Consider the following 23,602-nt stretch of genomic DNA (forward strand, 5'->3'; position numbering starts at 1 on the left):
AACAGTGAGAAATAAGTTTCTCTTGTTTATAAGACAACATGTAGTATTTTGTTACAGCAGCCAAACAGACCAAGACAGGCTATGTTTAAAATTCAAAAGACCAGGTTCGAATCCTGGTTTTGCTCATTCCTGAAGGCATATATATCCAAGTCCCTATTTCTTAGCCTAGAAAGGAGCTCTACCATTACCTGTGCCCCCTCCTTTCTTCGGTTGATGCAAGGCTAAAATGTGGTCATGCTGGGTAAAGAGTTTCAAAGTGATGAAGTCCTCAACAAATGCGAAAGTATTTTAGTAAAATGTGATTTAGTGTATTTTGAAAGTGACAGATTTTTTTCTTTTTTTTTAAATTTTATTTGACAGAGAGAGAGAGCACGTGCGCATGCACAAGCAGGGGGAGCAGCAGAGGAAGAGGGAGAAGCAGGCTCCCCGCCTAGCAGGGAGCCCACTGTGGGGCTTGATCCTAGGATCCTGAGATCATGACCTGTGCCGAATGCAGGCGCTTAATGACTGAGCCACCCAGGCGTCCCAAAAGTGACAGATTTTCAAGGTTCAGCCCTCGTTGATGGTTTTTCACCAGCTCTGGTTTAACAGAACTCTATTCTGTTTGTTAAGACCTTTTAAAAAGTAGTGTTTTGTTAAGTTTATTATATGGTGACCATTGCTGACCACTTCTGGCAAGTGTTTTAGATGTAATTCTTCCACGCTAGCACTCATAGATGGCTTTATTAAAATAATAACATTTTTAAAGGCCCAACAATTAAGAAATAATCCTGTTTGACTTATTAGAGATACCGTTATGGCACAAACTGTAACTATTCTTCACATCTTCTGCAACAACAAAGTGAAACACTGCCCAAGTTTAGTAAAGACACTAAAGAGGCAGGTATTTTGCAGGCAAGAAAACCTTTTATTTTAAACCACAAATAGTCAGCAGGTGGCCACAACTATCCACGTTTCATTAAAATCACATAAAACCTAGGTACAAAAGCACCACTGATTATTGCTCTAGAAAAACTGCGTGAAAAATTTAAATACGCACAGAAAAAACACCACAGTATGCACAGGACTCGATTTTTAAAGCAAGCGCATGGAATGCTGAATCAATCTTACACACAGCTTCCAATATCAAACTGGTATTTATTTCACTTGAGGATGATGGAAATTTCCAAAAAGCACGACTATGAGAAGATAAAACGTCCATCCTTATATATTTTTGTATGCCAACTAGTAGAATCCTAAAAAATTAGCATTTACAAAATACTTGGTAAAAATAGCTTTTAAAAGTTGCCCCGAGAGGTACATAAAATCAACCCCAATTTTTCACGACAATTCATTCTCCCTTGTTATCTACAGATTCAGTTTTCTGTGCCTGTGAAAAAGAAAGGGAAAAAAAGAGACACAGTTACTATTAAAGCTACTAGAAGCCAAGGAAAAGTCTACCCAACCAACACACACACGCTTTGAACATCTGTTTTTTAGCAGCTCTAGTGCAAAACCTATTTCAGCTCTGGGTGTAGAACAGACAAGGCGGGAATACAGTACGCAAACGCTCTGCGGCATTGATTGCTTTCTGCTTTTCAAACGGCCGCAGAAGCTTTACCTGCAAGCTCCCACTGCTCTTATACAAAACACCACACTACTATGTGCTTCTAGTCACTGCAAACATGCAGAATTTTCTACTGTACCCTTAACTCTCACTGTTTCGATCTGCCCCTTTACTGACAGTGTGCTGGGTGGGGCACCTCTGGAGGCTGAGACATTAACAGTTGAGCGAGAGATGAGGATCTGCAATAACATTACGGGCAATAAAGAGAGACATTATGAACGTGCTATCACCGGCTGAAGCGTTGAGCAGTTTCCTTTAAGACACTGAGTCAATCAGTGGGAGGTATTCATGGAAAGTACCTCTTCAGCTTTAGTTTCACCATTTTCAGATGGTGCAGTACCTTCCTTTCCAGCTTCTTGCTTTTCCTCCTTCTTCCCTTTAGCACCTTTGTTAACCTTTGTTCCCGGTTCTTTCTAACAGAGGGTCAAAGCACAGGGAAACAAAGCATGTTAGCCAGGGTGTGCGGTCAGTGAAAACCCGCCGGCCTCGTGCAAACCCAGGGTGAAGCGGAGCCACGGCCCACGGAGGGGGGGGAGGGAACCGATTCCGCGGGGCTTCAAGTGAGTTACACCGGGGCTCTATGAAAATGCTAACGGGCTGCTCAGACTGTCCACTGACGTTCTCTTCTGGGGAAAAGAGGGGGGTTCTCCTCGTGTATTTGCTCCGTGGGCCTCCTCTCTCGCTACAGAGAAGTGGTTCTGCCGCGGAGAGCAGCAGCAGTGGGGACTGAAGGACGAGGCGGAAGCCAGGGCAGAAACCAGCAAGAGAAACTCCTCACGTCGGGCCGTGGGGCTCGAGGGACCAGAAGGCTGAGAAAATGCTTGAAAATGAAGCCCCGTGTGAAGAGAAGTTCTTGTTTTTAAGACGAAGCCACAGAAGTGAGTTCTGCGTCAGAATCATCTACTCATGCCACAAATACACGTAGTTTCTTTTTTTAATGAAGATTTTATTTATTTATTTGAGAGTGCGCACGCGCGCGAGGGAAACAGAGCCAGAGAGAGAGCGCACGCGCGCACGAACAGGGGGAGGGGCAGAAGGAGAAGCAGGCTCCTCGCTGAGCAGGGAAGCCCAGGTGGGGCTCGGTCATAACCTGAGACAGAGTCAGACGCTTAACCGACTGAGCCACCCAGGTGCCCCCCATTTTCAAACAATTCACAACAACGCTCTGAAGGGCAGAGCACAGAAAAACTATTTGGGATACGTTTCTTAATAATTCTGTGCTTGTCTCCTCTTTTTCAAAACCGGATGTGTGTACCTACCTCAGTAGGACTGATGTGAGGGCTTCATAAGAAAAGCAATTAGAACAGGGTCTAGCATAGAAGAGCCACATAAATGTTTGCTGATGTTAATTGTTTGCCAGTATTAATTATTGTATGATGAGTCATCAGCCTAGCCCAAGACCAGTTACAGGAAGTCAGATCCCCTCCCCCAACCCCTGGAGCTGCTGGCCGCTGTGCTGCCAGGGCCCAGCCTCATGCCTTCCCAGCCACCATGTGAGCTGCATGCTGCTACCAAAGCCCTCTTGGACGTGAGGCTTCTCGGAGCAACACGCTCTGACTTCCTTCGCCTTTATTGACCGAATGGGAAACACACTCCAGGTAAAGCATAAAACCGTGCTTTATGTCTTTTGAGAAAGACTGTTAACAATGGCGACAATTTTCTAGTCATACGTTTAGCCTGAATCCATAAATGTGATCTTTCCTTGGATGAGTTTTAGATATGGAATCCTAATTTATTCATTGTTCAAAAAGCCAACGTGGGGGAGGGAGCACCTCTTACCTTAGCAGATGTTTTTCTTGGTTTAGGTTCAGGTTTGGGTGGAGCAGGTTTCTGCAAAGATAAATTATACAAATACTGAAAAAGACAACCCTCAGGACCAAAAGGAACGCAGCAAGACTGCAAAAACCAACAGTCCATTTTTTGACTATGATTCTGTTCATTTAAAAATATTTCGTTCTATTTTCAGCATCAGGTAACAGCATAGAGATCTGTGCATTTCATAACTATTTTCATCCTGAGTTCTCAAGTGAACAGCAGGTGAGATTTAAAAGCCGACTCATTATTCCCCAGTCCAGAGTAGCTCTCCAGGAACAGGCTTAAGCGTCCGTCTCTGATGTCTCTGTACTTCCTTTGATCACAGCACAGCAGCAAGAGGAATGACTCAGGCCCTCGGCCAAATGACTCAATGAATTCGGTCATACTAGCCTTCCCAACAGTCTAGAAATCACAGCACAATCGCAGGCAAAGCCCATCCGGTAATGAAGACTGCTGCCTGTGAAGTATTTCAAAATCATTTCCACATCCTTCCACCTCTGATGTCGATTTCCAGTTCTGTAGCCAGGCTTCTTCCTACTTTCATCCTCTCCAATGCCAGCTCAAGGTGAGAGAAGAATCTCTCACCCACCCAGACACTGACTGGGCTCACTTGCCCCTAGAGCTCTTTATTAAGATCATGATTATAATAATAAAATGTCCACTGTTAGTTTCCAAAGTTTAAGATTTTTCTTAAACTTAGCCAAAGAGTCCACGAAGAGACTATTCTCTTGATTCCTGTGGCTCTCTTCCCCATTGCCATGAGTGGTGCCTGCCCTGTGGCCAAGGTTCCCTCCACACCAGGCTTCAGCCCTCTCCTGCTTTCCAGGGCTTCTAGACTGGGGGGAGGGGCATGGGGACACTGGGGAAGATACCGGGGTTAAGCCTCTGATTTTCTATAGCTATTTCAGGGCAAATATTTCTCTCATCAGGCTAGAAAAAAATAAGTGTACTTCTCTCGGAGCACTAGGGAGTATGTTTTTTGTTTTTGTTTTTTAAAGATTTTATTTATTTCTTTGACAGAGATAGAGACAGCCAGCGGGAGAGGGAACACAAGCAGGGGGAGTGGGAGAGGACGAAGCAGGCTCCCAGCGGAGGAGCCTGATGTGGGGCTCGATCCCAGAACGCCGGGATCACGCCCTGAGCCGAAGGCAGACGCTTAACGACTGAGCCACCCAGGCGCCCCGGGGAGTATGGTTTTTAAGCAGAAAACACTGTCCAGGGTCTCCCCCTCTGGAGAAAAATACGCGTTCCTCCCCAATGCCTCTGGGTGGTTCAGGTTCACATTGAATATAGCCCTGTTCGTCACGACATAAAGGAAAATCGTAGATAGTGCAATTCCAGAAGACTGGCTGTTAGACATGACTTTCCGAATTAAAAAACAAACAAACTGGGCTTGAGAAGTAAGGGATGTTTTTATTAATCTGAGCACCCTAAATCTGTAGTCTGTTTCCCAAATACAGCAGCTTGCAGAGCTCCTAAATTCTCAGGATTTAAAAAAATTTTTTTTCAGGCTTTGATATGTGGTATTAACATATATTTGTTTTCACAATTTACAGCAAATCATTTTCTTTTATATTTTCTGTGAGAGACCTCTCCCCGATTCAGCATTCAAGTGTGTTGAATGGGCAGGAGAGGATGAGGTTCTGTAGCCCGTGGTCCCACTGGCCACTGAGGACGCTCTGTGTCAGCAGACGGGCAATGAGCTCAGTGGAAGGTGCTTATACTGCTGGTTCATGGTGCTCAGGAAAAGCCTGGTTTTAAATTTTGGCTTTTATTTGATTTATGAGGTCTATTCCCATAATGGGCTAGAGACCCACGGACTACAGCGGCTTGTAGTATTATCTAGAGTTAAGCCTACAGAAGTTAAAATATAACTACTGAACCATGGTGGAAGTTAATATTGGACAGAGCACACCACCTTGAGGGGGCTTAGTTTAACTGTGTACACATACATGTCCCGGCTCTTAATCCTTCCGGTGGCTCGGATGGCTCTTCCTTAGGTTGGGGTTCTCGTGAAACACTGCCTCACCCAGCCCACACACGCCTATACTTCTGAACTCGTCAGTGCCCTAAGAGCCATTTCTGCATTGAGTCCCTGCTCTGTGCCAGCCACAGGTGTTGGCCGAGGATGAAACCCGCGCTTCCCGGAGGGCCAAAGTAGCGAGCAGCTCTTGGTGGCCAAGACTCCAATGCCTTTCTCCCTACATCTCAGTGCCCAGCATGGGCTGCAGCTATTTTAACCAAATTCCTCCACCAGAGCGCCAGGCGACCACCTGTCTTGGCAGAATGAGGGCTGGGCATCGGCAGGGCAGCAAGGAGCACAGCACGGTGACAAGGGCTGGAACGCATTCATGGCAAGGCTTGCACCTAATGATCTTAACCCCTGTCTTTTCCCCAGGCCTCAACCACAGAGGGAGACTCTGAGTGGCAAAGTGGAATCATTCCTTTCCCAAAGATTCTCTGGTTCTGAAATGAGGCTACAGCACATGGATTCCGATAGCTTTCAGCACATTCTGATGGAAGCTTGCACCGCGGAGACTCCGAATTCTTGTCCACTTTAGCACATCATATGTGGAATCTGAAGGTAGGACTTGGCTTACTGTGCTTCTTTTGCTGCAGACATCTACCCATATCCGACAACTTCCTGGGCTTTACATTCTTGGTAATGGGGTTGGCTGTGTGACTTTTCACTGACCTATCTGATCAAGTGAATTGCTTGGCAACACTGATCACATTTGCTAAAAATTCTGACCCAGGTAATTTCCAAAAAGGAAATAAAAAAACTCAAGGGAAACAACACCTTAATCTTCCTTCTGCTGCTTTGTCCTGAATGGGGGGGGACATGGACTCACAAGAACTAGCGACAAGGGGGTTCTAAAGTACTTACCGCTGACAATCTGGCAGACCGTCTGGTGGGCTACAAAGGAAATGAAAAAAATTATGTATTCTTATTATACCCGACCAAGTTGGTTTTTAAAAATTCACTCCTGGTATCTGACTTTGCTGAAAGAGTATAATGGTATGGCCCCCATCACCGTCTCCAGGTGAGCACAGGAAGGCATATTTCAAGTGCCCTGGGTACCATAACACTCAAGAGGAAGCTTTCTAAAGACATGTATACGCACTGTTCAAAGGAATGGCCTCTCCTAATTAAGGGTGTAAGAAAAAGAAAGGAAGATGAATTTAGGTTCTGACCCATAATGTACTTTTGTGATAAAACGAACAACAGGAGCATTGAGGAGCTATTTAAGAACTGGTTTCAGTCTGACTCTTGTTCCTTACAAATAGAACAAAAACTTGTACATTAATACAAAAAAAGATGTATGTAATTGTGTAGAAACAAAAAGAAGAAGGAGTTCCCTGATGTGTCACTATGTTAGAAAGGAGAATGATGACAAATCTTAAGCAGTTAACAAGAAAGGCTTCCTTTTACTTGTAACAGGTATTTATATTTATTTATCTGCTAAACGTGTATGCTAAATTAAATATTTAGAGTAAAAAGCCCATTAGTCTTTTTTTAATAAAGATTTTTTTAAAATTTATTCATTTGAGAGAGAGACAGAGAGTGAGCGAGAGCACGAGCAGGGGGGAGGGTCAGGGGCAGAGGGAGCAGCAGACTCCTGGCTGAGCAGAAGTGGGGCTCCATCCCAAGACCCTGGGATCATGACCTGAGTGGAAGGCAGATGCTTAACCAAATGAGTCACCCAGGTGCCCCCAAAATTCACTCATCTCTTCTTTTAATTTGGAAGTTTAGAAAATTTAGAAAAACTGGGTTGAGATTGGTATTTTTCAGGAAATCTTTTTCTCTTCAAGGACGGTGCAAATTAAGCAAATGAGACTGCAAAGAAAATTTAAAATAGCCAAACTGTTGTAGGCATTTCAGAAAGAAGCATGCAGAACTGATATTCTACTTACCATCAGTAAAAGATGGCTCCCCAAGGGATCTCCCATTCTGAAAGTACAACCGCCTTTCCCTAAAAGTGTTCCAGAAATAAATACTCCATCCTTTTGTCTGTTGTACTCACTGCTCTGTCTCTGGCAGAACACCTAACATATAGTAGATTCTCAAAAGGAATGTGCTGAAAAAATGAACCCGATTTTTCCCCTAATTCTTGCTGCCTTATGCAGACGCTGCCTCATTACGAGAGCTTAAATGTTTCAAATAATTGTCTCAAGGGGGTCAGCAAAAATGGTCAGTAGGAACCCGTGCCACAACTGCAAGGAATTATGGAATTCTTGAAGCTGTGCTTAGGTCAGCATAGGTCAGCTGGTCAGGCCAAACTGGAAGAAATATTTCTTGCCATCTTCACATCTAAGAACTTTCTTCCTGAAAATAGCCGGAGGAAGCTAAACTCATCTTTCTTTAAACTACAGAAGGAAATGAAGGGCCAGAGCCTCCATGAATAATTTTAACCCTGGGGTCTCAAGGAAAGAAATCAGAGCTGGACTTAAGGCCAGCTAGCAGAATGTGCAGAGACCAGGAGACGGTGCCGGTGAAGCCGTGGCCGTGATGTATTCACTGCACCGAGGAAGAGGATGGCCAGCTCGATGCTCAGTATGGGAGGAACGCCTGTATCAGATTCGCCACAGTAAAAACACCACGGTGACTGCTAGGATCAGCACGGGCACATTCATGACAGTGCACCCAGGAGTCACAGGGAACCAGAACCCAAATCCCGCGATGCCTTTCTTAGGATGGTTAGTTGCAACGAACTGAGTATCACCAAAGAAAAGACAACATCAGCAATTAAACCAGGCAGAAGTAACTCATGCTTCTTCAAAACGCTCTCGGAGCATCCACTAATTACCAAAGAGAGCTCAGCTGTGACTTCTGTCTGGCCTCAAGAACCAGCCCACCATCTCCCAGGTGAAGCAGAGCTGGCAGGAGAGTGTTCAGAAAGAGACACTCTGGGAGATAAAATGGCAGCCTCTATGCTCAAGAGGGGTGCATGGATCTTATCTGAAATCCTCCTCAGTTGGTGTCAACGTATGTGTACCACATCGGCCTTCCCTCACTGTTCACCTCCTCCGTCTCATGTCTGTACCCCTACTGCACGAGACCCTCTTCTGCTGCAGTTCTGTAGCTCCAGTGCCTAGCAGGGGTCCCCAATAAACACCGAGGTGAAGGGAACAGGTAAGCACCAGACATGTGTCGTAGTGTGAACTTGAGGGGAGCCGTGCTGAGGCCACTGCTCAGTTACTGTCCAGGCTGGGATCTGAAAAGAGGCCAAATATATTAACTACTGCTTATAACTGCCTTCCTATCCCCCAAGTAGTGGTCGGGAGTAAAATCTCATTGAAGCGAGGCCAAAGCACACGAAGAATTTCCCAGCTCTGGTGCTGTCGCTCCTTTCCTCTCTATGTGAACCCCTAAGCACACCGAAGAGGCAGACGTCAGAGAGCCCTCTGGGATTTCCAGATGTACTCCAACCCCAAGCAAGCACTATTCTTCAGGGCCCAAAAGCTGTTCTGATCCAAAGGACTCCCTATCTTTTTATAATTCAAAGGCCCAGGACAAGAGTTTCAAAATAAAAAGCCTAGGAAATTAATGCAAAAACAAGGTCTGCCTCTCCAGGCTGTCTAAACCAACCGTCTCTAAAAAGCACATCTTTTACTGTAAAATCATTTTATGACTTTCTGTCTAAAATTTACCAGCCCTTCTTTCTTTTACTATAAAAAAAGGACTTCTCTTAAATTTTCCTTTCCAGTAACCATCATAAGAGATTTTCTTTTTCCCTGCTAACAGTGGAGGCTGAGACGAACCTTTCACTCACAGGCAGAAGCACAGTTATGCATGCGAGTGTGTTCACCTTCCTGGAAAGCTCCATCAGCTTGCACAGTCTTAAAATCTATAAATGATCGGGCTGTTTTATTAGATATAAAATGGACGAGACTGCCATTTTTTCCTCCTTAAAGCACTAGAATTTTAAGTATTCATTTGAGACTCGGACCGTTGGGCAGGACCAGTATGAAAAAAAAAAAAAGACAATAAGAATTTTTCTCAATTTGTTGACTGTGAATCCTTGGGACAAGTGGCCAAAAGAGTGGTTCTCAGAGGAGGAAGGAAGACTTTCAGAATGACACGTCACCAAGAATTAACAGAGACAAGAAATGGGAGGGTTTGTCACTGTGTTGTGTAGGGGCTGGGCACAATGAAATTTTTCAATGAGCATTTGATTAACTGATCATTCCCTGGGTTGGAGTAAATTCTGGTGAAGGCTACTCTGAAAGACAGAGTCTTTTACTTTAGCATCCTGGTGCAAAAGAACATGGAAGTCTAATTTCACTATGACAAAGTTCACCGGGTAGCTGGGTTCAAGTAGAATCACTGGACTTCGCTGAATACTACTTGAAATATATGGGCCATTCCAATGGGATCTGGAAGTATGTTTAGTTTTATAAGATTTCTTAATGCTCCTAAGCCTGACCATGTACAGATCTTCCTCAACTTCCAATGGAGCTCCATCCTCATAATCCCATCGTAAGTTGAAAATATCCCAAGCTGAGAATGCATTTAATATGCCCAACCTCCCAAACATCATGGCTGAGCCTAGCCTCCCGTCAGTGTGCCCAGAGCACGTGTATTAGCCTACAGTTGGCCAAGGTCATCTAACACAAAGCCTGTTTTATAATAAAGTGTTGAATATCCATGTAATTTATTGAATACTATACTGAAAGTGAAAAACAGAAATGGTTGTCTAGGTACAGAAGGGTTGTACACGTATCGGCTGTTTACCCTCGTGATCACTGGGCTGGCCGGGAGCTGCGGCTCACAGCCACTGCCCAGCGCCACAGCGGAGTATCATTCCACAGACAGAGCTAGCCTGGGAAAACAGCAAACTGAAAGCATGGCTTCTACTGAATGAGTATCGCTTTTGCACCACAGTGAAGCCAAAAAATTATAAGTCAAACCATCACAAGTCAGGGACCATGTGTACTCGCAAACAAAAGCCAGAAGTCAAGTTGCTTTTAATTTCCAAAGACAAATGAGGAGCCAAATAGAAATTACCTCTTTGCAAAACTGGGAAGTGGGGAAAGATGGATATCAGTGCCTTGGCTGGGGAATGGAGAGGACAGAGAAAAGGCACAGGATAACCAGATTTATGATTACCACAAAAGTGGCATGAGGATAGAGGATTTTGAATCAGGAGACTCAGATATCTTTCCTGGTTCTGCAATACACAAGTTGTAACATCTGTGAAAAATAATGTATTTTTCTCAGGACCTTGTTTCCTCTAGTAAAGCTGGAAATAATAATATCTGCCTGTTATCAAAAATAGCATTTCTGGGGCGCCTGGGTGGCTCAGATGGTTAAGTGTCTGCCTTTGTCTACCTTCAGCTCAGGTCATGATCTCCAGGTCCTGGGATCAAGCCTCATGTTGGGCTCCCAGCTCAGCGGGGAGTCTGCTTCTCCCTCTGCCTCTCCCCCCACTTGTGCTCTCTCTCTCTCAAATAAATAAATAAAATCTTAAAAAATAATAAAATGAATAGCATTTCTCTGATGTTCATTATTACCTTTCCTGGCTTTATTTTTCTTCATAGCAAATATCCAGTGACTTTTATTTTACTCTCCTTCTCTTTCCACTAAAATGGAAGTTCCATGAAGGAAGGGATTTTGGCTTCTTTTGCTCACTGTGGAATCTGCAGAGCCTACGACAGTGCCTGGCACATTACAGGTGCACAAAACATTTCTGCTGAGGAATGAATGTGCTCTGCCCTCACTTCGGGGCTGTTGCAATGATCAGATAAAATAATGAATGCGAAAGGCTTTGTAAGTTGCATATTATTATATATATATAATATATATATTATATATATAACATATATAACAATATATAACAATATTAACATATTGTTGTGGTCTCTTATTGTCCAAAAACTATACTTTGCACCATGCCCTTCAAATATCATGGCCGTGGAAGAGGATTTTCAAAAGAGGATCCCTCTTTGTAACTGATATCTATTCCCTATGGTCAAGCCTATGCATATGCAATGACATAACTAGAAAATTCAGTCAATTCAGTGGGGAAAAAAATCAATCAATATACTGTCTGACAGTTCTTACCTTAACCCACCAGCTAACTGACTGACCTTTTCACTTTTCACACAATTGTGTTGATGTCCTGAAGACAAATCATAAGTTTTAATCTGGTCTTGGCTTAAATGACAGGGAAAGAGTTTTTTTCTAGGAATGATTTTTGTTTAGCAATAATAGAATACATATAATAACATAAAGTAAAATACTAAAAATAATAACATAAAATATATAAATAACACAAATAATTACAATTCTGAGGCTAAAATAATATGTATAAGGCAGCTGGAAAAGCAAGAATTTCTTACATATATTCTAACCAGCTTGACTGCTCTGTGCAGACGGATCGGAAAGACTGTTTACACTATCCAAGATCTATTGTGTGTAATGGTTTCTAGGTTTTCTGACTGACAGATCAATTTAAATAGCAGTTCCTAAAGAAAAATCCAAACGCATTTTGTGTCCAAATCTAAAAATTACATTAAGATTTGTTACACTTAGCCAACTGTCCTACAAATTACATTTTGCCATTTTCAAGAAAATTCATGCATTTATCATTTTTTGGTTGATTCTAGTGTTTGTTTAGTAACTTGACATGGGACTGTAAACTTCAGCTCCCAAACTTTGTTAGACACTGAATGCTGGGTAAATGGATGGTGGGGCCTAGGTTACAGGCAGTTTTGTGTGTTTTGCTTTTAAATTAATTTAGTTATAGATTCTGTTAAAGATTTTCCATTTGGCAGAACAAATTTCCTTGTACAAATTTTGTGGAGGGGTTCTGCTATCATGACAAACTCCTCTGAATTTTTAAACCACACTATGGAATCACCCAATCAGAGAATCTGTAACCAGATACTGTTGCTGTCTCTCACATGACCCCTTTTAGTTCATAAGTTCAAGGGGAAGAGCTGCAGTTTTTCTACACACTGTAAAGCTCTGTGCCAAAGTGAATGGCTGTCATCAGAGTTAGCATCTAATCTGCTACTTTTTCATCCAACTCCTTTTTGAAGTTCATGATATGACCACGGTGGGTAAAGGCAACCATCTCTCTCGATTTCTTAGCTTTTTGGAGGTTTCTGTACTTTAATATAGAGCTTCTTTGAATTGTTACCTAATTAATTATCCTCAGCCCTAAGAATTCTCCTGATTAAAAAAAAACTTTAATATTTTGACATTTTGTGTCTTTTCACAGTTTTTTACTTTAGAGACGACTCCTTTTAGGCAAATATTCAGAACTAAAAAAAGAAATTTATAATTCACTCAGTGGAGCAGAGAATTTATTAAGTCAACAGTCTTTCATGTCCTTGCTGTGAAAGGCAGCCTTTGTTCTCCTTGATGAATTTACCTATTATCTCACTCTTTGCCCAGAAGGAATTCTCAGTATCCACTTTAACAGACAGCAGGACCGACAGGTAGAAACACAAACAACAGAGTAAGTGGAAATGCCGCATCAGTGTACCCGACTGAAATTTACCGAGGCCCAGATACACTCCACAGTGACACCTGGATCTCTGGGTTATGTAGTCTCAACAATCTTATTCAACACTGCATTCACTCAGACGTAGACAATCCTAACACTATTAAAAAATTCCAGTTAAAATAACTAAATACAGGATGTGGAAGATACACTTACCTCCTGTTTAGTTCCTTTGGATCCATCCTTGCCATCTGTATTCTCCGGAGACTAGAAAGAAAATATTTCAGTGAATTGTATTTAAGAGAGAAAGCACACATTCGAGGCAGATTTGAAAAAAAGAAAAGCTATTTCAATTTACAGGACCACATGTCAACAGGTATTTTGTGGAGAAAAGGTACGTTTCTAAGAGGATACGCTTTACACACACACACACACACACACACACACACACACACACACAGCATTTGTCTGCATACCTGCTCTAATTTTAAAACAGGAGTGGTGCAAGAACTGATAGGAACCCCTGTTTTTATTGTGCACTCACCCTGAGCCATTTGCATTCATTTTTGATGATTCCACCACTAGTTAATGAACAGGGACCCGGGAGCCAGAGGCGGCAGGGCCAGGACTCCAGCCCACGTTCCAGTCACTTTGTTTCTCTGAGATGAGGGCACGATGGTAAGAAAGCTCAGCCTGAGCACAGGAGCGTCGTTTTGTCCCACACTCGCCTCGCTTTGATTTCTAGCCCACGTCTTGATAAGACCTGACAAATGTGTCATGGATTATTATCCTTCCATTATCAACTGCGGCATCTCTAGCGAACTCCCAGCCGGAGCGGGACAGCCCAACGCCCTGCCACCCCAGCTGACTTGTTTCCTGATTTTGATCCACCCCCGGGGCTGCACCTGCCCACTCTGGTGACAGCCCAAACCTGACTCCTTTATGGGAGCACAACAGTGCACACAACTGTGGGAAAAATATCCTTAGATTTGGGTGACACGGTGCAGATCCCAATATATTTTTATTGGCTACAGGCAGTAAATAAGATGGAAATGATGAAACTAATTAGAAAATTAAACTATTTCACACATTTTAAAACCATATAAAGGTGGAAGGTGATTACCCAATCTCTATGACAGGTGGGCAGAAGATATGAATAGAGTTTCCAAGAGAAAAAATACAAATAGCAAACTGACATTTGGTGTAGTGTTTGGCTTGAGCAAAATGAAACACCTACGCGGTAATGCCTATTCTGATAAAATGGGGAAAAAATTTTTAAAAGATCATAAAACCCACTGTTTGATGGGCCTGGTGACACTGTAAATTAATATGATATTTTCAAAGAAATATCAGAAATATCAGAGCAAACTGGCACTCTGACAAAGACATAACAGGACTAATCATATGATGATGCACTAACTCCAGTTTTGGAACCAGGACTCAAAGAAAGACTGTAAAAATACCGTTTTAGTGGTACTGTTTTTAATATGGAGTAAGTGGAAACAACTCATGTGATCAGTAAATAAGAGAGAAACATTTAAGTAAACTATGTAATTCTTAATGTAATGGGATTAAAAATAGGCTATGTGAATACATAGAAAGTCCACATAAAATAATGCTAAGTTAAAAAAACTGAGATTATAAAATAACATGTAAAACACAGATCAGAAGTAGATGAAGTCTTTTAGAAAGTCAAAAGCTTTTCTTCAAGGCAGACGACCTAGTAAACCTCCAGTTCTCCCTGAGGGCTGCCTGTTACCCACAGTCTGTCAGTTCACCTCTCTCCAGAACCTTGCACATGCATCTATCTTGCTTCCTCCCTCACTCCCTCCTTCTTTCTTTCTTTTTAAAGATTTATTTATTGGAGAGAGAGGGAGAGCACGAGTGGGCGGAGGGGCAGAGGGAGACGGAGACAAGCAGACTCCCCACTGAGGAGAGAGCCCGGCGGGAGCCCGGCGCAGGACTTGATCTCACGACCTCAAGATTATGATCTGAGCAGAAACCAAGAGTCAGATGCTTAACCCACTGAGCCATCCAGGCGCTTCTCATGGAATTCTTGTTTCCCAAATGAACCAACCATTTTCCCCTCTTTCCTGAAACCCTCTCTATCATGAAGGGAAACAGAGCTGCTCTTTTCTGTTCCCCACTCTCTTGCACAGGAATTTCTAATTCACAGATTTTGCTGTATCAGCCGGCCAAGTTGGAGACAGCAAAATCTTACAAAGTGTGAGCATATGAAGGCAGTCCATACGTGAACCATTTGGCTTTGCTCAATTCCATGCTACAAACTTGACCCTTCTGGCCACAAACGAGACCCTCTGTTGTCAAGAAGTGCTGGGCTCTTTCCAGGCTGCAGTGCATTAATGATAGCAATACAACTGGGAGATCACTTTCTAAACACTGACGTGTCAGATGCAAATTACTGAAAAAAAAAAGAAAAAAGAAAAAAAGAAACCTGGAAAGATGCCACACACACACAAAACAGGTATAACTGAAGCTGTTAATGACTTCAGCTGAATGAATAGAAGCCTGGAAATGTGAAGAGCTTCAACTCAAGGCAAAGATGGTTTCTTTGGCAATCTCTCCTCAAGTGCTTCCTATTAACAAGCATGTAACAAATTTAGTCAGAAACAAGCCAAATAATCTTTACCCTGGGATCTGTATGGTACTGTAGCATGAGTGCAAGTCAGGACACGGGCTTGAATGCTGGCTCTCGACCTAGGAGCTGCTGTGGTCTGCGCCAGTGAATTATCAGTGGTTCAGTTTCTTCATCCTTGAATGACAGATGATAATGACATTGGACTCTCAAGCATCACGCTTAAGGCCAAGTGAGATGTTAGAGCATTTCATAGATGGTCAGTTCTTATACAGATGTTATGCAACGAAATATGTATCTTATTGAGTCTTTAAATTATCAAATGTCAAATTACATTCAACAGAACCTTAAAGGTGAGCACATCCAGATTCCCAGTAACCTTGTCATCTGTTTTTGTTGAACAGAGTAACATGGAGTAATTTCAGAAGGAATTACCATTTCAGACTGTCTTATCACACACCCTATACACCTTTAACTCTTAGCCATGAGGCTGGAAACAGGAAGGAGGGTACGGTATGAAGGGACTGAAACAGAAGCCCAAAGTTTTTGTCCCAAGGGATTGCGAGGAAAAAAGACAAAGGGGGAAATGGGAATTGGGGGTGTACACTGATTATCTCAGACGTACTTCAACCTTCTAGTGGGCTGATGGGAAGGAAGAGGTGAGTTAGATGGGATTTGAGGAATTCCAAGGCAGAAAGGTTCTCGTCTCACTTCCTAGGACAGGGGAGGCTTGTGCTAATCAAGTTTGAATCCAGAATGGTCAAGAGGGTAGAGAACCATAGTCAAACAAAAAGGTCTCATTCACATATCGGAGGCTACTTTAGCATCCGAGTGGCAAGGGTAGTGAACTGAGAGCCAGGACGGGGGTGGGAGACATACATGCTAGCCGGATGGAAGGCACAGCAGGGATTCCAAAAGTTTGGGGTACCACTGAGAGATGATCTGAGGGCAAGTCAGCAGGAAGGTGGACCACTGAACACCTGGTGACCGATGGAGACAGAGAATCAGCCAAGAAGGCCTGAACTTTGGCAAAAATCAACAGGTAGTTGAACTTTTTTGAATTACAAATTCTGAAAATGAAAGTAGGCTCATTGAAATAAAAAAGAAAAGACCCTCGAAACATAAAGCTCTAGACCAGGGACAGAAAATATAATAAATTGCCATAGACTGTTGAGGAATTAGCACAGAGTGCAAAAAAGAGCAACAAAGGAATGAACACTATGCAAGAGAGGTTAGCAGACGCGGTGGTTAACTGAGAAGTTGCACATATACCTAACAGACATTCTGGGGACTGGTAGGAAGGCAAAGACATGGTGGCTGAGAATTTTCCCAAATTAAAGTCATGAGTCTCCAGATTGAAAACTTACACCAAGGAACAAACTGGAAACAAAACAAATAAATACAATGAAACATGCTGTAGTAAAACTACAGTAAAGTGAGAAAAAATCTTAGAAATTATTAGAATTAAAAGATAGATTATCTACGAAGAATTCTCACCAGCAACTAAAAATGTAAGACATATGGAGTAATGTTCAAATAGTTGAGGATAACTGTCAACCTAGAACCTTATACCCAGCTATCACTTAAGAATGAAGGAAAAATAAAGATATCTCAGAATACAAAGACTTAAGAGAGTTTACCATCAACAGAGCCTCCCTTTCAATAAGGACCTGTTATTAGTAGATCAAATTTAGCAATTAGAAAAATGAATTCAGGGGCGCCTGGGTGGCGCAGTCATTGAGCGTCTGCCTTCGGCTCAGGGCGTGATCCCGGCGTTCCGGGATCGAGCCCCACATCAGGCTCCTCCGCTAGGAGCCTGCTTCTTCCTCTCCCACTCCCCTGCTGTGTTCCCTCTCTCACTGGCTGTCTCTCTGTCAAATAAATAAATAAAATCTTTAAAAAAAAATGAATTCAGATGGAAGCAAAGTATATATGAAGTAATGTCTGGTAAATCTAATTAACTATTATTACTTGTAGATAATAATACCTATTTTTTCTGTGTTTAAAAAAGTATCAATAGAAATCCTAGACCAGTGCTGTCCTATAGAAATATAACATGTAATTCCATATTTTCTAATAGCCACATTAAAAAAGAAAAAATAGATGAAATTAATTTTAATATTTTATTTAACTGAATCTATCTAAAATTGTATCATTTCAATGTGTTATCAATTTACAAATTATTAATGAGGTATTTTACAAAGCTTTCTAATACTAAATCTTCAAAATGCAGCATGTACTTTATACTTAATATAAGCACATTTCCACTCAAATGCTAGGTTTTCACCAGAGTACCTGATCTATATTTAGAGTTCATAAAATTTATAGTAGTCTCACACATCCAGGTCGTTCCAAACATGTTTAAATTTTTTCAGTAACTTAATCTAATACAAGTTTTTGAATTTAAATTGATTTAAGTAGAAATTTTAAAAATTCAGCTCATTCTTTTTTTAAAGAGTGCTTAATTGCCTCATGTAGCTAGGGGCTACCATACTGGACAGCATAATTCTAGACCATAATAACCACAAAAAATGGAAGCAGGATGGATAGATGAGAAGTTAAAGCATGCTAGGGTCTGGAGGATGATACAGACACTGAATCATTTTAGACTTTGTTAAAATAAAATTTAAAAGATAGCCCTTAAAATTTTTACCATAAGGAACAGGATCTATAAACTTCCCAAATCAGGAGGGGTAGAATAAAGCAAATTCTAACAAAAAAAGTAAGGAAAGAAAAGAACAAATAATAAATAAAAACTACAAGATAAGTCCTTAGAAAAAGTCCAAATACATTAGTAATCACAATATACCTAAACAAATTATACTCATCCATTATAATGTCAAGTGATGGAGAAAAATAGAATAATATATGTGTATGATTCCACTTTTACAAATTTTAAAACATGCACAAATCCGTATTAAGGATTTACATATGACACATACATCATAAAAGTATAAAATCATGGACTGGAAGGATACACAACAAATTCTTGATAATGGTTACCTCTAGGGAGGTTGATAAGGGAAGGGAACGAAGAGGATGTTTCTAAGGAAATTTCAACTTTAATGTAACATTTTATTTTGCTTATAATAAAATTTGTGAATTTTGAGAGCTGGGTAAATGAATATTATATTATTATACTATTTTCTGGATTTTTCTGTATTTAAATTTTTTCCAAAAAAAAATTTTAGCAATATTGAGGGAAAAAAAGACTAGAAGCAAACTTGTTCCATTAAGTCTAGTTAATGGAACAGTGCCCTAACACAAATTCCAGGACTAGATTTATCCATAGCACTTTCTGCACTTCTTAAATGACTTATAAATCTGGTTTATATACTGCCTCTTTCTTTTCTCTTCAAGACATACATTCATAATTGCTTCAGCTGGGTTCATAGGAAGGCCCTGGAGTGGGCAAGGTGGGAAGCCAAGAGCACAACCCCATGGATGCAGAACGCTCCTTGGGCTAGCGCAGGAGGAGAGCTGACAGGCGGAGGACGGGTTCCTTCAGCAGCTGACCAACTGTACCATCCCCATTCTTTGCCTACGAAGACATGCCTGAGCCTTGCAACGAGGATGCAAAAATGCACTAAGGGGACACAATTGCAGAACCAGCCGTCCTTATCAGGAAACCAAGAAAAGAAACTTGGAATTTTTATTCCACAGATGATCCATAAGGAACCATCAGGAAAAACTACCCAATTACTGAGCTGCTTTCTCTTCCAATAAATAGCAGTTATCACTGGATTGAGGGGCACTAGGGTGGCGGTGGTGATAGGCCTGATTCTCTCCCTCCAAATTCAGGAAGATATCAGAGAAGATGGGAAAATCCTTATACCCTTCAACAGTTGCTTGGGAACAGTTCAAATGGCATGAGCCTGTGGATTTATAAGTGCAGAGAGATACTGACGGTGCTGCCCACAGCTGGGACGTGCAAGGCTAGCACCTGGCTTGTGCCATCGTTCTAAGCCACACAAGATGAGAAAGGGGAGGGCTCAGGATTCTCAGCAACAAGGGCGGGGCCTTATATTAAACTTCCAAAAAGTTTTTATTGGTAAGTGTCAGCTCTTAGTGATTTTCTTCTAAGATTGTAAGTGACAAGGGATATTGCTTTATAAGTTAAGTGAATTACTTGAAAGCCTAAAGTGTGTATGAAATTCAAGCAACCGTTTTCCAGAACAAATCCAGTCTCAACTCCTGGGTTGTCCATGCCAATGTGGGAAAGCTGGGAACGGATGTAACAATGCAAATAAACCAATAATTACTTCTTTTAACCTGGGTAATGTATTACTTTGAGGTGATTCTTCTCTAACTTGCTGGCCAATATTTTTTTAAACTTCTTATTACTTAAAATTTCTTTAAAAATTAATTTACATTTTCTGTTACAAACCAAGGCTGGAGAAAAGAAGCAGTCTAAGAGTGAGCTGGTTAGCAGAGAAAATTCTGGGAGAAAAGATCCAAATAACCCACCCAGAGAAATGTTCATATAACTAACTCTCTTGTTGTTCTGCTAAAATGAATATGTAACTCAACTATTTAACACAATGTTAATTTCCCCCCCAAATGGGGGCACTGCCCATAAAGTTCTTGAGGTTTTTCAAAGAAGAGGTAGTTCTCTTAAATACAAATATTCCTATGACACATGAAATAGACACTAAAATTTTTATTTAAGCCACAAGGATCATTACTTAACATTAGCATGGTTGTTTTTCATTCATTCTGTAGCTCTATGTTTGGGATCTGCCAATACTGCATTACTTTTTAAAATAATCTTTAAAAACCCAATACTTAGAAATGAATCACATTAAGAGGGATAATAAACTAATGTTAAATTTCTCTGCCACCTCCTTCCTTATGTCTATTAATTTCATCAACTTCTATAAACCTAAATTCATTTACTGAGGTCATGCCAGGCTAGCATGTCTTCCCAAAATGTTATTTTGTTGTTAGAGATAAAAGTAATTGAGTTAAAAACCTGGCTGTAGAAGACTGGATGAACGGAAATAAATAGCAACTACCTTTTTTCTGAGAGATACTTTCAGGGTATTCAGGTATAAAAGATAACAGAAAATAAAGAAAAAGCCATGTTCTAGGATGTTCAGTGAAATTTTATTAGCATAAATATATATAATGCAATAATGGAAGCATATCTTTAATATGAAATAAACAACCTTAAACATTTCACACATCTCTTTGGTCTGAATCGCCTCTTCCACCTGAGTTACGTTTTTCATGTGAGTGGTTTTGTACAGATGGAAAAGCACCTGACTGAAGTCAGAAGCCTGAATTCCAGTCTGGCTCCCATCTCCCTTCCCTCTGCCTGCGTTTCTTCATGAGTACAACTGAAAGATGATGGGCCTAAGATCGCATTTTCCTGACTTACTTAGCTGCTCCTGTACGTATTAACCACACTACAGAAGTGTCACTATGTATATTATAGGGATGCCTATAGGTACTGGGGTTTTGGAAAAGGACAAAACAAGGGACCCTGAATAATAATAATAATAATAATAATAATAATAATAATAATAAATAATAAACGACATCCATTGCACTTCCATGCAAGGCAATGAACTAAATGTTTTAATCCTCACGACAATCCTGTGAAGTTGGTAAGGTAGCATCATGTCCATTTTATAAATGAGAAATTGAGACCAGAGAGGTTAGTTAGGTAACTTGCTCAAGATTACCCAGTTGGTAATCTTGCTGGTAAGTGGAGACCTGGGATTCAGACTCAGGTAGGCTGGCTCAGATTTCACTCCCTTGAGCATTACACCTCTCAGAGTGGTATGTGTTAGTTTTCTGAATTTCAAAATTGGGTGCAGATCTAGGATTGTAGAAGAGCAAAAGGTTTCCAGATTGGGAAATATTTTAATCTGTAGATCGAGCCGAAGAGCACATAAAATGTAGTGGAATGTTTCCTATCCCCCTTCATTGGTGAGCCTCTTGGAATGAAAATAGACAATTTCCCATTAAAAATGCTGTATGTTGAGATGCACAAAATGTGCCAGTCTGGGTTTCCGAATGGTCACATACACAGATAAAAGTATTTTCATCTCACTATTAAAACTAAAGACAAAACACCAAATCACTTCTATCAGTTTTTATAGCCCTTGACAGTTTCCAATGACATTTACATTGTTGTTGTATTCGATCCTCTCAATAGCACGGGAGTATACGTGGGCAACCTTAACATTCCCATTTTACAAAGAATAAAAGTTCAAAGAGGTCAGGTGATTTTCCCCTGGTAAAGAGTGGTAGAGTCCACTAGATCCACGTTTTCCAACTTCTATTCCAGGGATCTTTCCTGATGGCTATTTTGTTTCCCTATTTGCCCAGATATGAATTAATTACTAGCAAATGGTAAACACAGTTATGATGTTCCTTGTATTTTTGTAAAACTGATAATCAGTTAGGTCTGATGTGATTGACATGTGACCACAAAAAGGGGGATAATAAAATTAAAAATTGTAATTAAGAGGTAAAAGAAAGCAACGAAAAGTAGAAAGAATATAGTTTTAAAAACTGTATTCTACGGAACACATACAGAACTTCAGAACGAGTCTTCAAAGCTTCACATTTTGATCACCTCAAATCTTTGGTGTTTATCTCCTACATACACTATGCTTAATACTCATGACTTCCCACAAAGTAGAATTTAACTAATTCTGTGCAGTATTGTAAAAAAAACACAGCTTATACCCGAAAAGAAAAAAAAGAAAGAGGAAGAGAGAAAAAAAAAGAAATAAGAAACCCAACACCTCTCAGGGTAGACTTCGTATTTACCTTTGCATGGGGTCACAATAATCAAAATATAATTTTAAAATAATATCACCTTACAGTAAACGCCTTAAAAATAACTTTCGTAATTAAACATTAATCTTGGTAATCCAGAACCTGAAATAAAAATCCATTCAGTCCTAGGTCCAAAAGATTTTCCAAATTATAAAGCTTTTATTCTTATTCAAAGAGTTCCAAAAACAAAAGCACCTGCTCATTTTTGAAATCCAATGCCTTAGTAATAGTAACATAATACTTACATTACAGTGTCTCAATATATTGTGTACTATGCCACATACTTATGTGTTTCTGATCACAAGGGAGTATCCCTATTATTCTATATAGAACAAATTAATGAAGACAATATATCTTGGAAACAGTAAATCCAGCAGTTTATGGTAACTGGAGAAAATATTGATTCTTAGACTCTCGATACTCAAAGATACCAATACTTGGGTGAGGACATTGGGCATATGCACATCTTGTATATGACCCTATGGTCCATTAGTTAACTGAAATACCCAGAAGGCTTCATGGCAATGTGCCTCTCCCAGAACCAGAGGCCTGGACCCTGAGACCCACCTTAGGGCATGATCACAGATAATGATGACTTGTTGGGTAACTTGGAAAAAATGGCATCAGCCTAGGTCTTAATAAAGACAACATTTAACCAAATGGTTGCTCGCGTATTTATAGAACTCTTGATTCTCCCTTGTTTCATTCACTGGGCATCTTAGTTTAAGTAAAAATACACGAGGTTCTCAGAAATAAACATTTATGGGAAGTATTGTGGTATAATAGTTAAGAGCAAAATTCTTGGGTTGAAGAGGCTGGCTTAGAATTCCTGGTTCTATTACCTTCTTGCTGTGTGACCTGGGGGGAATTCCTTCATCTTACTAAATCCTAATATTCTCTCATGTGTATGAGAAAGGCCGTGGGGCTTGGCAGTTAACAGCACAGGCTCTGGGGCCAGACTGCCAGGACTGCAGTCCCAGCTGCGCCATTTCTTATCACTGGGGCCTTCTGTAAGACGGCAGTTGGAAGAGTGCATATACCTTACTGGGTGGTCAGGAGCATTCCATTCATTAATGCAAAGTGCTCAGAACAGGGCCTGAATTACAGGAAGCCATCTAAATGTTGCTTATCATGGCCGTCATTATCATATGTGTGAGATGAGAATAGCTCCATATAACTGTTGTGGGAACAACATGAAATAATACGAAATTACACCATAATACTTCCCATATGTGCTTGTTTCTAATAGCTTCACATACTTTGGTTTAAAATAAGATGCCTAATGAATATAAAGCATATAATAGCTAAGGTTTGGTACATCCAGGCATTCGATAAACGGTA

At 40.9% G+C, this 23,602-nt stretch overlaps 1 protein-coding gene across 5 annotated transcripts in view; it reads right to left on the reverse strand.

Annotated features, from left to right (window-relative positions):
• Window positions 1–886: 886 nt before the first annotated feature.
• The window catches only part of HMGN3 (high mobility group nucleosomal binding domain 3), a 30,740-nt gene continuing 8,024 nt past the window's right edge, over window positions 887–23,602 (reverse strand). The window contains exons 2-7 of one of the 5 annotated variants that reach the window (XM_008684848.2): window positions 13,090–13,140; window positions 6,309–6,338; window positions 3,386–3,436; window positions 1,906–2,019; window positions 1,686–1,785; window positions 887–1,369 (exon numbers count right to left, since the gene is read on the reverse strand). In XM_008684848.2, coding sequence (XP_008683070.1) covers window positions 1,356–1,369; window positions 1,686–1,785; window positions 1,906–2,019; window positions 3,386–3,436; window positions 6,309–6,338; window positions 13,090–13,140 — 360 coding nt within the window. In that variant the 3' untranslated portion in view covers window positions 887–1,355. Of the gene's footprint in view, window positions 1,786–1,836; window positions 2,020–3,385; window positions 3,437–6,308; window positions 6,339–13,089; window positions 13,141–23,602 lie in introns of all 5 variants that reach the window. The other 4 variants (XM_008684852.2, XM_008684849.2, XM_008684847.2 and 1 more) reach the window with 4 other exon arrangements.

This window comes from Ursus maritimus, unplaced genomic scaffold, assembly GCF_017311325.1.
Source record: "Ursus maritimus isolate PB19 unplaced genomic scaffold, ASM1731132v1 scaffold_29, whole genome shotgun sequence".
NCBI classification, from domain to species: domain Eukaryota; kingdom Metazoa; phylum Chordata; class Mammalia; order Carnivora; family Ursidae; genus Ursus; species Ursus maritimus.